The 16,828-nt window shown below is 40.0% G+C and overlaps 1 protein-coding gene across 5 annotated transcripts in view; it reads left to right on the forward strand.

Annotated features, from left to right (window-relative positions):
* The window catches only part of MAD1L1 (mitotic arrest deficient 1 like 1), an 841,854-nt gene that overhangs the window by 168,054 nt on the left and 656,972 nt on the right, over window positions 1-16,828 (forward strand). For all 5 annotated transcript variants that reach the window (XR_003852570.1, XR_003852571.1, XM_029576299.1 and 2 more), the window contains one exon: window positions 15,629-15,773. Coding sequence is in view for 3 of the 5 variants with exons in the window: in XM_029576299.1 (XP_029432159.1) it covers window positions 15,629-15,773 (145 nt within the window). In the remaining 2 variants the exon portion in view is untranslated. The remainder of the gene's footprint in view (window positions 1-15,628; window positions 15,774-16,828) is intronic.

The following is a 16,828-nucleotide window of genomic DNA, read 5'->3' on the forward strand; positions in this document are numbered from 1 at the left end:
CATGCCACAGGTGAAGACAATGGGAAGACAGGAAATAGAGAGTAGATTTAAATGGGCAGTTTTCTCAATGGAAAAAGGTAAACAGTGGCGTGCTTCAGGGGTCTGTATTTAGACCCGTGCTATTTAATATATTTATAAATGTTTAGGAAAGGGGTATGATTGAGGTGTTCAAATTTGTATATGACACAATTATTCAGAGTAGTAAAATCACAAGTGGATTGTGATAAGTTGTAGGAGGAGTTTTTGAGATTGGAAGATTGGGTGGGTGTCCAAATGTTAGATGAAATTTAATGTGGACAAGGGCAAGGTGATGTATACAGGGAAAAATAATCCATTCTGTAGTTACACGATGTTAGGTTCCATATTAGGAGCTACCACCCAGGAAAAAGATTTAGGCATCATAGTGGATAATATATTCAAACCAGAGGATGTGGTTAAGGCAGTTAGTGTAGAAAAGGTTTGGATAAGTTCCTGGAGGAAAAATCTATAAACTGCTATTAATCATGTTGACTTTGGGAATAGCCACTGCTTATTACCGGCATCAGTAGCACGGGATCTGTTTAATGTTTGGGTCCTTGCCAAGTACTTATAACATGGATTGGCCAATATTAGAAATAGGAAGCTGACCAGTAAGGCAACTTCTTATGTTCTTATGAAGGTCTTTACTTGCCTCTACCAGACATCAGTTGCACCATAGATCTCACTGTCCAAATCAACATTATAGTGTCTTCACTGCCCATCGTTCTATATAATTGTTCAGGGAAATCTAGACCCCTTGTTTACTTTTATAATCAAAAAGTGCATATGGCAAGTAGTCATATAGTAAATGATGGCAGATAAAGACCAAAATGGCCCTTATGCATCCTGTGTTCAAAAAATTTCTTTCAAGTTGTTTTTCTTCACACACTTTCAGTGGCACCTCCTGAATACCTGAAGTCGCAGTTGCAATTTTCACAAATTAAAGCTTGTACACATGGGATTTGATTTGTCCATTTTGTCTGATATACAGCAGGAACTAAATACGGTAGATACCATTTTGCATGATGTAAATTATTATATTATTCAGACTTGGCTGCTCATAGTGATATGGAGAAATTGTTGGGGATCTTAAAGAAATTCATTCGAAACAATTCAAAAGTTAAAATTCTAAACAATATGCAGGGGATATTAATGTTTACTTTTTATAGTTTTGAAACTTTACGTAATATATCTTGGATACATTTTTAATTTAATGCCTTCCCTGCCTTATCATAAACCACCATTAGTAATCGCATCATTGTCCTGCATAAAACGCAGTCCATAGGGTCCTTGCTGGCCCACGACACAAGGTAATAACTACCTTCTACCCTAGACCACTATAATTATAATACCTTTACTGCTCCTACCATTGACCACCAGCACTTAAGTTTCCATTGTTCTTTTGATGACCCAGTAGCACCAGAGCTGTCATTTTGTAGCACTGAAAACCTTAATTTATGTCCTGATTATATCGCCATAACCCAGACATGTTAAATACCTGACTTGGATAACATGGTTGACACTTTGAATTTGAAGAGTCTCAAAGATGTACGAATTGATAAAATTATGTATGTGATTGTGATGGAGGGGTAGTTTACTTAGCATTTTTTTGATACTGGATACGCATATTATGCTTATATCAATTCGTATATGAGCTAACCCTGCCTTTTGAAGGTCATCACTGTCACAATCAGCTTTTAAAGTTCAAAAGGAAATAAACTGCTTTCAGTTGACATTTTTCAAGTTGTGTGTCAACTCTAGAAGCCCCTGGGCTAAGAGAGCATCAAGGAGGAGAGATTAATAAGGTGGCTGCTCTGTTGACAGTGATTTCCACTAAACTTGTTTTATTATACAGGTTTTTTGTGTGTTTTCCAAAAAATAATAAAGATGAAGCTCTTTTAAAAAAAAAAAAAAAAAAAAAAGGCAGGACTCTGTGCACTCCTCGACATATCTACAGGTTTGCATGTTATTGATAGAAACGTTTTTGCGACACATTGATTTGGCTAGTTTGATCTGTGTCCGTTTATTTTTTTTTTGTTGTTATGAATAGGTTGGCAAAGATGGGGAGACAGGGGGAGTCCAGTGTAAAGATCTTGAAGCAATTTATGTTTAAAAAAAAAAACCAGGTGGCATGATCATGTAAAGGATTTTGCCATAAGAAATAGACAAATGAGGTTTACTATAAGGCACATTGTGATATTGCTCGTCTGCTGGCTATGAGGAAAAGACTCCTCCATGCCGGTGTAGCACCCATAGCAAGAAGCGAGTTCGAAATCCCTATTAGATGGCAATCATAAAGCAGTTTAGGAGACCAACATTTTTTTTTATTTTCAGTTTGTGGACTGAAACTTTAGAAACTGTTTTTACAGATGCTTCAGTCCAGCTGTGATTAAGCAGACCTGAAGTGAAAGTTAGAGCACTGCTGAATGCTGGGAGACCCTGCTGTGATCACCAAAGGGCATGGGACTGTCATTAGCTTTCTTAGCCAGTGGGAAGTGAATATCCTTTTGTGAGGCGACTGAATGGAGGGCTACACTTAACTGTGCCTTGCCTTCTCTCTCTCTCTCTCGGGGGCAGAGCAATCAATAAAGAATTAAACAGGAAAAATGACTTTTTTAATCAGAAGAAATGTTAGATTTGAATGGACCCAGTTTTTAATTGAAAGGAGGGCCAAGTGGAAATGTTGCACTATAAGCCACCAAAGTATTTCATTGATAGAGAAGAGATATGGTGCTTTGACATCTGAAAATATAAAAAAAAAGGGGGAAAAAATGTTAACGTAAACCTTTATTTACATTTTAAAAATCTTCTATATTAGATCATGAAAAACTCCCAACAACATATCAGTGTGCTAAAAAGATATCATGCAACCAACACGTACACAATACAATCATCCAACATACTTATTCGCATATCTCACACTTACCACATTACCTTTCCTTTGAAAGACAACTGAAATATGCAACCTTTTTTTTATAATCTTAAATACATTTCTAAAAAGAATCTACCAAATGACTCTAAATTTGTGGTCAGTGTCTCTATATTGAGAGTAAAAATGTCTTGTAAATCTTTTAAATACAAGACATTTTTACTCAATATAGAGACATTGACCTCAAACTTAGAGGGAGAGGAGGAAATCAACAGGAGGAGAGTGCTTGTGAGGAAAAAGGCAAAAATGTTTGGTGTGTAAGTTTCGTAAATATTCTTTCACCCCTGCTCATAATTTTTGTGCTCATGGTCCCATGCTGCATAAATGTGCTCCCTTGATGTTTCCAGATCTTCTTTTCCACTCAAGTCTCTTTAGTCTCAGGGATGTGCTTTTTCTTTGCACTGTAGCACAGTGCAGAAGTACGATCCTTTGCGTGTTCCTCCGTTTAACTTCTTTCGACCACTGTCGCCCCTTCTTCTTTTGTTGTTTACTGAGAATGGTTTTTATTCCTAACCAAATCACATAACTGTGATAAGAAGAGGAAAAATCCATAAATCAGAGCCAGGCTGAATCAAAATTAGAATCTTTGCGGATTGTACTTTGGTTCAGTAGACGTCCAGGTCACACAGGGCCTTTTTTTCTTCAGGTGTTGTCGTAAAGTAAAAACTGGTCATTAGTCTTCCTTTAGAAGCGGTAGAGGACTTATCATTCTGAGACTGATTCAGCTGACATTCTTTTCTATCTGCAAATGTGTGCATTTTCTAGCTTCTTGAGCTTTACTAGTCATCAGGTGCCAATTAGTTCTAATAGTTAAACGTGCCATCTCTCTCCCAAGTCTCCAAGGTGGCTGCTTATGTACTCTTCTTTAGTTTCTGCTTGATTTTGTCTTCCTCATTTTCTTTCATTTCCTTTCAGTTTAGATGCACTTATTTTGTTTTTGCTTTAATTCTTTTTAATTCTGCTTTCCTTATTCAGACTCCTTGCTGTCTGCTGATGTATGCATTCGAGTGAAGGGAGCTTATGAAAAGTGACTTCTTTATACATTTATGGTTGCCTCACTATGGGGCTGGTCATCCCATCAGATAATTGTCTTAAATGTGGTGCTCAAAGGGACTGCCTATAAATTCAAATTTTTTGGAAAAATTTTATTTGCTCTTTCAGCTTGATCACTTGGCAAGCTGTGTGTTTTTTCTTCTGAGCATTGTATTGAATTATTTGATAAATATGCCGGTTAGGAAATGCATACTATTTAGCTGGGTAAAAGAGGTATCTCCTGTCTTTGAGTAGAGGGCCTGGATAACAGACATGGTCTATATGAAATATTGCACAGCTCGTTCTAGAACTGGCAAAGATTGTGCCATTTTCTGTCAGATTTGGACTCCCTACATACATGACTTGCTGGAGGTCTATTGAAACTGGTACAACTCAGGGACAATTTATATAGGTGATGCATGGGTGTTTCTTGGGACATAAGTATATTTTTAGCTGTTCGTTTGCAGTACTCTCATCTTCATCTTTGTTTACATTTATAATATGTTAGTGTGGTTTGTTGTGTTGTATTATAAGGGAAAAGCACGATAATTAATTTTGTGAAAGATGTATTATTTACTATGAATCTGAAATAAAAAATTAAGCCAAGGCGATTAAAGAACATTGAATTTTAAAGACAAAATCTGCCTTAAGCTCAGAGTAAGGAATTGGGCTTCCATGTATGTTTACCTCTGTATATCACAGGATGTGTACCACCTCCTTTTGGAGCTTATACTTATGGGTCTGGCCCGCTGGGTGACTGGCACTGCCCTTATGAAGGACTTGGGTTTACTTCCTCGGGCCTGCTGTGGTGACAGCATTCGCAGATACTGGGAAGAGAGCGTGCTAGACATCGCATACAAGCGGCACCAAGATTTAAATCCATGATTGCAGGGTTCTGCAAGGAGCCCTGGTATATCTGACTGAGGATTGCCGCTAGCACGTGGGGATATAAAGTAGTGGAAAAGAGATGTAGTTAAACGTAGAAACAAAACGGCAAAAAAGGACCATTATGGCCTATCCAGCCTGCCCATCCACTCCAACTGTTGCTCATTGCATTGTAGCCTTGCTAGAAGACCAAAGGGGCAGGAAGAAACTGCTGGGTAAATCCGCATCCATCTCCTCCCTCTCCCATTCTTAAAAAAAAAGAAAGCAACCCTAATTTAGTTGTCACCTGAATGCAGTGAGTCAACTTTGTAGAAACAATTATTATTAAAAAATAGTCTTTATATATATATATATATTGTAAGGGCCCTTCGCCACTGCTCTGCCAATCTGCTGCTCGTCCCGGTCCCACGACGCCTCTCACTTGAGTCACACCGCCTTCTCCACGCTGTCCTGTCCTCCACCAGGCTGCCCAGGGCTTGGCTCAGCCCCGCCGCCCCCTATCAGGGCTTGAGGTTTCTCTCAAGGAGAGCACAAGGCCTAGCCCCCTCCCTCCCAAGCAGTACAAAACAAAGGTTGAAAGAAAAACCGTTTATATTGCAGTTCCACAGTGCTGCTCCTTTATCCTCTCGTGCTCAGCGAACAGCTTCCAAAACAATGTCCTCCAGCACTGTGTTCACTCTAGCCAGCCACTACTGCTCCCACTCCCCTTCACCCCTCTTGTTGTGCAATGGTTAGGGCCTTCCCATGCCAAGCAGCTAGTGTTAAACTGGTCCTCCAGTATAAACTCTAAACATTCTTTTAAACAAACTTTCCTCTACCATCCCCCGTTAGGGTTACTCACTCTGTGTCCATCCTCGAACGGGAGGACTGCTGCATCGGAGTGTCCATCTCCTCTTCCTCTTGTTCTGAGGACCTAGCTTTTTCTGGCCACCTCCACCACGCTGGCACGCCCTCCTCTTCTAATTCCATGGATTCAGCTGTGTCGGAATCCTTGCCTCTCAATTCTGACACCTGTTCCAGCTCCTGCTCAGCCCACGGGTCAGGTGGTGGCTCTAGAAACCTGGGAGTTGTAGTTCTCCCTGCCTTTCGTATCGCCCTCTGCTGTTTTGTCTCTGGTACAGCTTGGCTTTTTCTTACTACACCCAGGCTTTTCTCGCCCCTGGCTGGGTTGTGCTGCATCACAACATATATATTATTGTAAATGTTATGAAATGTCTTAGGTCCAAATTATGATTGTTTTATTGTGAACCACTTAGTAATGTCGATAAGTGATTCATAAATTTTTAAATAAATAAATATAGTGCCAATGTTCTTTCTTCAAAGAGTATGCAGTCGAAATTGGAATACAGGGAGGTTGAGAAATTGGCTTAAGTTCACACTGAGGTGAGCTGAGTGGAGAGGTAAAGTGACTGAACACGGAGTCTCCCAGGATTTCAGCTCCCTGCACTAAGCACTACATTATCCTCTTGTATATTTCCTTCCTTCTTACTCTGGAAATGTTCTGTCCTGTCTTTCCCCCTCCCCCACCATGCACACACTTCTTATCAGCACTGTTTTGAACAAGAATGGCAAGGCACTCTACTATGAAAACCCATTTGCCAGCTGTGGGAGTGTATCCTGTTCAGTGATTGCGTGCGAACGGAACTGTAAAATGCTCATTTCATGCTGAAGCGCAGTAGTGCAACTTTGGAAATGAAGTCTGGCTGTGAAAGGTCACGATGGTAGGGTTTCCATGAGTCCTAAAATCACTGGCTTTTCTCTTCATTAGATTGCATTTTGTAAGTCTTCCTTCTCATCATACAAACATGCTCGCTGCCCCTTGCTTTTATATTAGAATAACCTATTATCGTGCACTTGGCATGCACAGAATTTCAACAAGGTGTGGTGCTTCGGAAGAGGTTGAGAACAGGAGACCGGTTTCATAGCCTTTTCCACCCCCCCTTACTGATTTCCCATCCAGCTATGCATTTCTCTCTTCTCCCCTGCACTTCTTCAATATTGCTCCGCCTCTCCACCTTTTCCTTATTGTTCTCCTTCTCTCTCTCTTCTTGCTCTTCTCTACCTCTTTTATGTTCTTCCTCCCTTTTCCTTATCTTTTTCTCTCTTCCCTGTTTTGTTCCTCCTCCTTTCCATGCCTGTACATCTTGTTTCACCTTTTGTTCTCTCTTCCACTTTAGTAGCTAGCTAGCTACCGCCAGCCAAACCTGCTAGTCTTCTCCCTCTCAAGGCCGTGGGCCACCATCTACGTAGCCTCGCCAGGCCACACATGCTCGGGAAGCTTCTCTTACATTCTGCAACCAGCCCGGGCTGCATACAAGCCTTCTGCAGCCTGGAGAAGCTATTGAATGCAACCATTGGTCCTGTACCTCATCTCTCATGCTACTTCTGGATACTGGGTCTCCTATTCTGATGACAGTTTGTTACCTGTGAATCTGAGAGGGGAAATTGAGACTCAATATGGGGCATTCCTGTGAGATATAGGAGACTTGGCATCAATGGTGCTGCTAGTGGTGGGTACTTTTTCACATTTGCTATTCTTTCTGCCTTACCTTCTCACTTGCCAGCAACGTGGTGCCGTGAGGCAACACACAAACTGGCAGTCTTGTCTGTCTTTCTTTCCTTTGTGCTCTTTGAGCTTATTTCTTTCTTAAGGGTGTCTGAGATGGGTAAGCATAAAGGCAAGGTTAAGTTCTACCTCTAAGTGACTCTGACGTCCATCCTTGGCCTAATTGACGCCTTCGTGTTTTTGCGAGAAGAGTGAACAAGTCTGTGTCAGCAATCTTTTTTGGAAGTTTCCCTCAGCCCCTGGGGCTTGTACCCCTCCACTATCTACCTGATGGAATGCCAGGTGGTGTTCTGGCCACACCAGGTTTGCTGATTCAGCTTCCCAATGATGCTGTCACAGACGAAACTCCCCGCAGGTCAGCAGGAACCAGAATGAAGCCTGACACTTGGGAAACAGCCCCTGCAGGCTATGGAGGAACATTAAACATTGTTTAATGGAGTCTCAGCAGTGTCCCCATGGTCTGCAGAAGACTAAGTCTCACCGTACATTAAAAGGGTTAGTAGATTCTTTTGTGGTCACTGTTGTTTCTCTGGATATGCTTTTGAAAGCAGTGTCTCTCTGTGGCTACATGTAGAAACAGAAAGACTTGCGACCCATCCTTCTAAAAACGTCTCCAACCTGGAACTTAAGGTAACCTCCATCCAAGGAATCAGTTTCCATTCTAGCTGCTTAAATCTATCTTTCTAAATTTCTTGGTGAACCTTCCTCCGAGATCACAGCACAAGATATCGTCGGTGAGGCTTGTCGATCTACTGTGTTTGTAATAGCAAAGCTGTGAAAATGGAGTCCTTGACTGCTGTCTTGATCAAAGATAACTCTGATCTACATAAAAAGCTGGAAAGCCTAGAGAATACACTGCTTTACTGAAAGCTTTGCTTTTAAAACTTGTCATCTCCCTGGGAAATGCTAAGAAATTACTTCTTAGATATCTTGGAAATGGGCCCAGATTTCCCTATTGTCCATTTCTAAAGTTTGTTACCCCCCTGAGGACCTCCTCTGGATAAGGCAGTGGTAATATGTGGAGCTGCTGTTCCCTAGATGGATAAATGTTAGATTCTTTTCCTTAGATTTTCATTTCTTTATATTGTTTGGCATACTTCCCCTTTGTTTTGTGGACTTTGATCTATACCTTCATGTCTAAGTTACAGTATACTTTTTCTTTTTCGATATGCGTTAATAAACATTTTTCTCTGTTTCTATATCAATTAAATTAAAAACCCCAAAAACAAACAGCAATACTAAGCCATGAGAGAAAATGCTGAGCTTGACCATATGATATGAACAGAAAATAATTGTTTTGCAGTGCCTTTTGAGGAGATCATGAAACCAGCTAATGCACACAGCACGGTTCATGGCTTTTGTCACTTTGCTGTGTTTTGCTGGTTTGCCTGTACTCCCTATGGTGCAAAGTTCTGGTTCCATCCATTCACAAAAGACTGATTACACCTTGGTAACCGTGAGGGCAAATATGACTCTTCATTACAGCTTGGATCAAATTGAACTTCCAGAGGGTAATTTTCTCTCACACACTTCAAGGTCAGATCCGAGTATTTTACTGCTCACCCTCTGTTTATCTTGGAATGCAGATTGAATTTGGTGATTCAAATTGATAGAATGTTAGAAATATAAAACTCATCAGCTGCGACACAGGGGAAGATTGCTGGGTCTAGTCAGATGAGTGCTTTACCCTTCCATTTATTGGCCTTTTCTTTGATTAGTAATTATTTCTGTCTTTGCTTTTCTCATTTGCAGTTTTGTTTCAATTTTTTTCCCAAAGAGTAAGTGTAATAGTACTTGAAAAAAAATGAGACATTGCAAATAGACAGCTGCACAGCAGAAAGGGTTTTGCTGTTGATGTTGAATTTCTCTACATCTAGATTTTTTTTTTTTTCCTTCTCATGTTTTTTATTGAGTTTTGTGCCAGGGCATTCGGCGTCTGCTCTGCCTCTTCCAAGATGTTTTATGCTCTACTTGGGTGATACCCAATTGAGTTGACACAGATGGTGTCCAATAAAGAGCTTCTTGTAGTTCAGCAGAAATCCCTCTGAATCCTAATGGTGATACAGTGTGCTACTAATTAAACCTGGTTGACAAATTAGATTGGTTATCATTGGCCATTTATCACTGAATTTATAGCTAGAAACTTGTATGAAGCATGGTGGCCATCAGACTGATAGTACTGAAAGTAGGTGATCAAATTACTTTTCATGATAGCCAGTCCTAAACCATCTGACTACCCTATACTTTTGTCACTCTGATTTCATGCATTATTTTCAACATATGACATATGCATCAAGTACAGGAAGGTAGGTTTTTTTTAGCTTACCACAGTGCAAATCTGTTTTATTTTTTCTTTAGTTTTCATCTGAATAGGGGGCAGAGAGTTGCCATTAGCTGTTGATCCAACTCAGGATAATGCCAACCATTTATTTAATAAACTAATAAGAGTACTCTTTTTTACTTCTTTATAATTAGGAATTTAATAAGTCTATATTCAAAAGGATTTGTCCGGGACTTTTCTGGACAAACCTGGGGATTAGATGTCTGCCCCCACTGCTGACTGGATGCATTCTAGCTGGGCAAGTCATCACCCGCTAAAACTCATAAGGATTTAAAAAGGTTGTGTGGGAGCATTCAGGGGCAGGGCTTCAACTTAGCCAGGTGAGTCTGGCTGTGGTCAAGAGTAAATAAAAAAAAAAAATACACAAGCCAGCAGTGGCTTTATTCTTGCACCCCCCCCCCCAAAAAAAACCCCTCCCAAAATGTAAAATGTAAAAAATATTAAGGCCTCAGCCCATTCCTGTGCCCGAACCCTCTCAAAATATTGAAAAAAGTCAGGGCCTGCATGGCCCAACCTCCCGCTCCCAAATTTAAAAATGGTAATGTTCTTAGGTTGATCCTCTCCTTCCCCTGCATCCCATCTCTCCACCTGTTCTCCAACCCCAAAAATTACCTCAATGGGAGGAGAAGAAACTCATGCCTCCTGCGGGGGTGAATGTTAGCACAGATACAACTGAGCAGTACGAGAGCTTAAGTATTTGATTAGTCGCTTCACAGACAGCTAATCAGTCCCTGTTGAGAACTTGGTTCTCAATGGAGATGGGTCCATTCAGTGACTTGTTTGCTTGATTTTCACTACACCATTTTATAGGACTAGCAAGGAAGACGAGGAAATGGACAAGGTGAACATCTAATTAAAAAAAAAAAGGCAGAAAATTACTTTTAATGACACATTTAGTAAGAAAGCATCTGAATTAAACCTCATAGCATGGCCTATGATTAAATAAAAGGCAATGAAGGCGCCATTTCACCAATAGTGCCTTTTATGACTGGAGTCATAATGTGGGGGTTGTTATATTAGTGTTATATTGGGTTCCCTCATTGTTTTTTTACACAATATATTGCAGTTGGTGTCCCGCATTTATGTTTTCATCATGTATTATTGAAATGCTCTAGGAGGAGGTTATTTTTGTAAATGTTTGGCTGGGAAAGTCTTCCTGTTGTCAACCAGCAAGGGAGCCTGTATTCATTTACAATTGTCCTGGGTAACTTGCTCGGGGGTATTGTGGATAAAAGATGACAAAACCCTTTCATCTTGACCTGAAGAAGGCAATTGAGACATCTTAATATCTTTCAGTCTTTGCAAATTAGAATATGTCGTTATGCCATGTATTTGTCGGAGCTCTTTCAGCACAGTTCTGGTTACTTTAGCAAACATTTTCAAGATTATATGTATTCACTCTCAGTATGAAGACGGCGATTGTGACAAATTCCTGTAAGCACAGGAAAAATGTTCCCACAATCCAGAACTTATTGACAAGTGGCATCAAACCCGTCTGCGGGCTCTGATGGGTTACGCTTAAATAACGCATGGTTACTACAGGTGCTTCCTCATCCCCAAGCCCTGTACTTCGCTTCTCTCTTGGGTATGAATAGGTGTACTCATTAGTATATCCTAGTATCTTACGACTTAATTATATTTTTAGGCAGGCACCTTAGCAGTGTACGAAACTGTTCCTCCTCCGTCGGCATTTTCTCATTAGGTGGAAACATTGTGAGGATAAGAGTTTGTATTGAAGGACTTGTTGCCCTGTCTTTTCGTTTGTGCAATGTTGCTGAAATGACAGGTTGAGCAGTGAGAGAAAATGGTATTATGGAAAAAAGATAACTTCGTTTTATGGATCATTTGAGGGAGAGCTAGCTGCTGCTTCTCCCTCCTCCCCCCCCCCCCCCCACCCCTCCCTCAGTTATTTTGAAAGGGAGCTATTAAAATGAAACTTCAGTCCTTTTCATTGTCTCTCTCTTTTTTTTTTTTTTTCATTGCCCATGATAAAGTGAGTGTGTGCTTGGAAATGGAGGTTTTTCATTAACATTACATTAAATAGTACCACACGGAGGAAAAGAAGCAGTAGCATGAGAATGAATTAATGTTTTGCTGTTTCGGTCAAATGAGGGTGTGGGATGGGTGATGGATTGAGAAACAGATGCAACATTTGCTCTTGAAGATGATTTGTTTTGAAGTTCCAGAGGTTTCAAAATGCCATTGCTTTTTAAAGAACACAGACACCACATTAATTTGTTTCTTCGGTTAAAAAAAAAAAATAAAAAAATTTGAGTTGCAGAGAAACCATAGTAGATAAGTGAAAAGACAAGCCAAGGCTTTTGCACCCTGGGAGTTAGATTGATGGCTCCTTCGTCTTTGATTGCTACCACGCAGAACCCATACTGGTGCTCAGTGTGCATGAGACTGTGCTGGGCAATTAACATGACCACAAGGTCTTTTTTTTTTTTTTCCTTCCTTTTCAAGGCATTGCAGTGGGCAGCACAGGTGCTATGATAGCAGATGCTAACACTGGTGCGTCTCTCACGGAGACGTCTGCTTATCTGTATGTGGGTGTTCTGAATAGAGGACAGAGACAGGGCGAACGTGTAATTTATTTTTTTGGTTTGTCATTCTTTAGACGGGGGCGTGAAGAAAAATGTAAGATCCTTTGGTTGAGGCACTAGGAGTTTTCCCCACAGTTCTCACATCTTTGTGTAACTGAGTTAAGCATTTTTTAAAAATAATTAACGTAGAGAGAAGTAGTAGGTGTTGTAGAGCTCTTACAATTGTCTTTTTCAAGGCATAATTGAAATCTTTCCATGTGAGTTTGTGGTTGAAAAGATTATTTAACAGATCATGATTACAGCATTGACTTTTGAAATATTTAACATTAAATTGTAGCTTAAAACAACTTTTCAGTTCATCATTTGCACATATTTTTGGTTGGTTTGCATTTGGAAGGGATGAGCTTTGAAATTTAGAAAGCTGAGCAATTGGCTCGTCACTGAATGGAGCTGAGGGGAAAGAAACATGCTGATCTGTGAGACACCCCTGCAGGTCTTCAGATTCCGAGTCAATGTTGTAGTGTCTTATGCAATCTGCAGAGGAAGGATGGGGATTTCTGCAATGTGAATACTTCCAGGTAGCAAATCCCTAAATAATTATCTGGAGATCTTTCTTGGTACTGTAGGTTGATGACAGAGACACTTTATGGCTTTCCTAAAGTATTTTAGTAATTTTAAGATAGATATATTTAAAGTGGTTGTTTGCTAGTTATGTAATGTTTGCATTTGGGTCTCCCTCGTGACTTATGTTTGCATCATAAAGTGCAGACACTTAGACTAGTGTATTGTCTGAATTGCATGACATCCATCGAGCAAGTGGGAGGAAACAAAGAGTACAGATGGGATCAGTTTGCTCCTCCTGGCATATGCTATACTCAGGAGCCGTCTTTATCCTCAACATTATTTAATATATATATGTCAACAATCTGCCCTTTCCTTAGGGAATTAGGGCTTTACCTATGCAGACAACATCCAGATATTTTTTCCATGTGGTAAGGGAAACTTGCCGGTGACCCGTTTTCAGCACTGTATGAATGACATAAAGGTTTGGCTGGGGAGAAAAGGGTTTGCCCTAAACAGAGCAAAGACAAAGATACTTTGGATAGGGATTAAATATATATCAGGATGGACTATCATTGCCTGTTTTGTTAGAAGTTCGCAGCCTGGGTGTAATTCTAGATTTGAAATTAACAATGGTTCCTCATATGAAGAATGTGGCAAAAATAGCGGTTTTATAAGCTTAAAATAGTAAGACTCTCTGAGACCGCTGCTACCACTCTCTCCGTTCGGAACAGTTGTTCAAGCCTTAGTACTGAAACATATAGAAACATAGAAGTGACGGCAGAAGAAGACCAAACGGCCCATCCAGTCTGCCCAGCAAGCTTTCACACCTATTTGTTTTCATACTTATCTGTTACTCTGACCGCTGAGGTCAGGGCCCTTATTGATAATTTTTTGGTTCCAATTCCCTTCCACCCCCACCATCGATGCAGACAGCAGTGCTGGAGCTGCATCAAAGTGAAGTATCTAGCTAATTGGTTTGGGGTAGTAACCGCGTAATAAGCAATCTACTCCCGTTTGTTTACCCAGCCTGTGCAATTCAGTCCTTGTTGGTTGTCTGAATATAAATCCTCTTTACTTCATTCCCCCCTGCCGTTGAAGCAGTGAGCTGTGCTGGATATGTATTCCAAGTGAAGTATCAGGCTTAATTGATTCGGGGTAGTAACCGCCGTAACAAGCAAGCTACACCCATGCTCATTTGTTTACCCAGACTATATGTAATTCATTCTTTGTTGGTTATATTGATTACTGAGTTATATTGATTATACTGAGTGATATTGATTACTGTAAGGGCCTTTTGTTGGATTACCGGACAACATTTTTCATATTTTACAAATCGTACAACATGCAGCAGCCAGAATCATCACTGGAGAAAAAAGGTTTGACCACATGACCCCAGTCTTAAGAGCTATCCATTGACTGGCTATTAAATTTCAATTGTAGTTTAAATTATTGGTAACAATTCATGTTAATTTATTCAGAAAACCAGCGTTTTCTGGGATATTGCAGCGCTGTGTCTCAGTACATACCCGAAGATCTGAGGGCACTGAAATGTGAGTATTGCCCTCACATTGCAAATATCATGCACAGTATATTTGTAAAAGAAAGTTCAGAAAAAGCCTTTAATTGATTTTATTTTTGTCTATGTATTGCATTTTATGAATGTTTTAATTGTAACCTGCCCTGAGCAATGTATTGGAGGGGTGGGATGTAAATTTTATAAATAAATAACTAAATATCCCCTCTCAGTTATTTTTAGAAGACTTCAAACAGCTTTGCTGAGACTCCTAAACCGTGGGAGTGGACACGTTTTGATGTATTACTTTATTGCTGTATTAATATCATCCTGATGCATTTGATTATTGTAGCATTCTATTTATTATAAACCATTTGAGGAAAGCAGGGCATATAAGTGTAATACAACATAAGATCCAATGCTGCAGTTTAGGAGGAAATGTTCAACATCCAAACAAGAAATGAACTGACTGCAAATATATGTATATTTGTATGCAGAAATCTCTGGTGACTAAGAAAGAGTCCTGGTCAACAGCAGTGTCATTTTTAGCTTGGCTTTTTACAGGGAAACAGACCTTATAAAATGATCCTACCTGTGTGTCTGTCTGTCTCTCCCAATAATAATGTTTGAATCATTCATCTAATTTTATTCAAATTTTTACCACAAAGTAGAATGCTCAGTGACCCCTGACACTTCCTACGTTTAGAATAGCTGTTTTTGTTTTGGGATTTATTTTTTTTTTTACCTTGGTTGCCTATAGATAAACAGGACATTTGTTTTGTTGTAATTTCAGGGAGGTCAGAGCACGTTGTGATGTCACTGAGCATTTTTCAAGTTACCCCACGGCTGGTTGACATTGAGCATTTTGCAAGCTGCCCTGCAATTGATTAGTAATCATAACCATGTGCAAATTTCTGTACCAAAGAAACTAAGCATTATGAAATGTTCACACATCTCCTTGTTAATCTTCTATGCTGAGAGAGTGTGACAGTTAAATGAAAAGGTTCCTCTTCAAATGTCCTATATTTGTAACATGGAACAGATTTATCTGTTGAGTAGGTTTATGATGATCCACATTCAATTGAATTGAAGAATAGGTCATGACATACTACAAAAGGATGTACCCTACATCATTGGTTAAAATAGACTAGATAGTCTTGGACCTGTGACCATTAATAATAATAAAGGAAGCCTTATTACCATGGAATATTTAACACAATCTATTTTCTTTCAGTGCCCGATTATTGGAAAAAGCACGACAGCAGCTCAAGGAGGAACTGTTAAAGGTCCAGAGTCTATCACTTGAAGAAAAGAAAAAACGGGAGCAACAAGAAGCACTGGTTCGGCGTTTACAAAAACGAGTTCTGTTGCTCACCAAGGTATGACTGATTCTGTGGGTAAGTCATGTGGACTGGGACAGTTTTATGGACGCACAGAGGCTTGTCTAACTGCTGCCACATGCGTTAAGGAGTGCAGCAGTAGCTCTGTGGCTCCGAGTAGATGCTGGAGTATTGAGATGGCAGTAATCCATCGTACTTTGCTGTGTTTGTTCCACTGTACACATAGTGGGGGAGGATCAAAGATATTTGGTGCTTTAGACTATGATGTTTGGTTATGTCCCTTCATATATTTATTTATTCCTTTAAATAATGCCAGTGCCAAGGCCCTAGGTGGTGAACAGTAGAGCATATAAAGTCCAAATCCTCTGACTTACTAAATAACATCAGTCATGACTTTGGAGAAATGAGCTCCTTGCTTTCCCAGGCAGAAAATCCATCTTGCGCCATTGTGTGATAAAATAGAGAAGGGGACTGTAAAATATGGAGGAGATGGCATTCTCTCTCGTATATGATATGTTCAAGGAGCTAAATACCAATGACAAGGTCCAACAGCTGCTAAAGAACTTGAGGCAGGAATTTGTTTAGATTCAAGGCATGCAGAGTGCAGTGCTTCGCTGTATGCTCCATAGTTTATTTCGGATGACTGCAATTGCACTTTGGCTCATTCTTAATTTTCTATTTATGGAAGAGATTTGTGCAACAGCCCATTGATATTATAAAGCAGTTGAGTGCACTTCAGTGTCTTTGAGGAATGTCAAAGCTAGGGGGTGTGATGAATGAGGCGTTTTGTTTTTAAAAGATGTTTGTATTACTCCATTGCAGGCGTTTTCCTGGATCTATGTGAGATTGTAGATGGTTGGCAGTGCATTCTCAGAATGGGGACCAGGGCTTGACAAGTCAATGAAGCACATTATTGAGGTCTTGTTAGATGAGTAGATTGTTGTTGGCAAGGAAATGTGTAAACTCCTTTGCATTTTTCATGTCCACTAGAACAGAGAACCACGGGAATAATGTTTGTTTCAGTGTTCCATTACGTGGCATATCATGCTGTTCAACTGTGCATCTGGCAGCACAATACTTCGCCACTGAGTAAA

Source organism: Rhinatrema bivittatum, chromosome 14 (genome assembly GCF_901001135.1).
Source record: "Rhinatrema bivittatum chromosome 14, aRhiBiv1.1, whole genome shotgun sequence".
NCBI classification, from domain to species: domain Eukaryota; kingdom Metazoa; phylum Chordata; class Amphibia; order Gymnophiona; family Rhinatrematidae; genus Rhinatrema; species Rhinatrema bivittatum.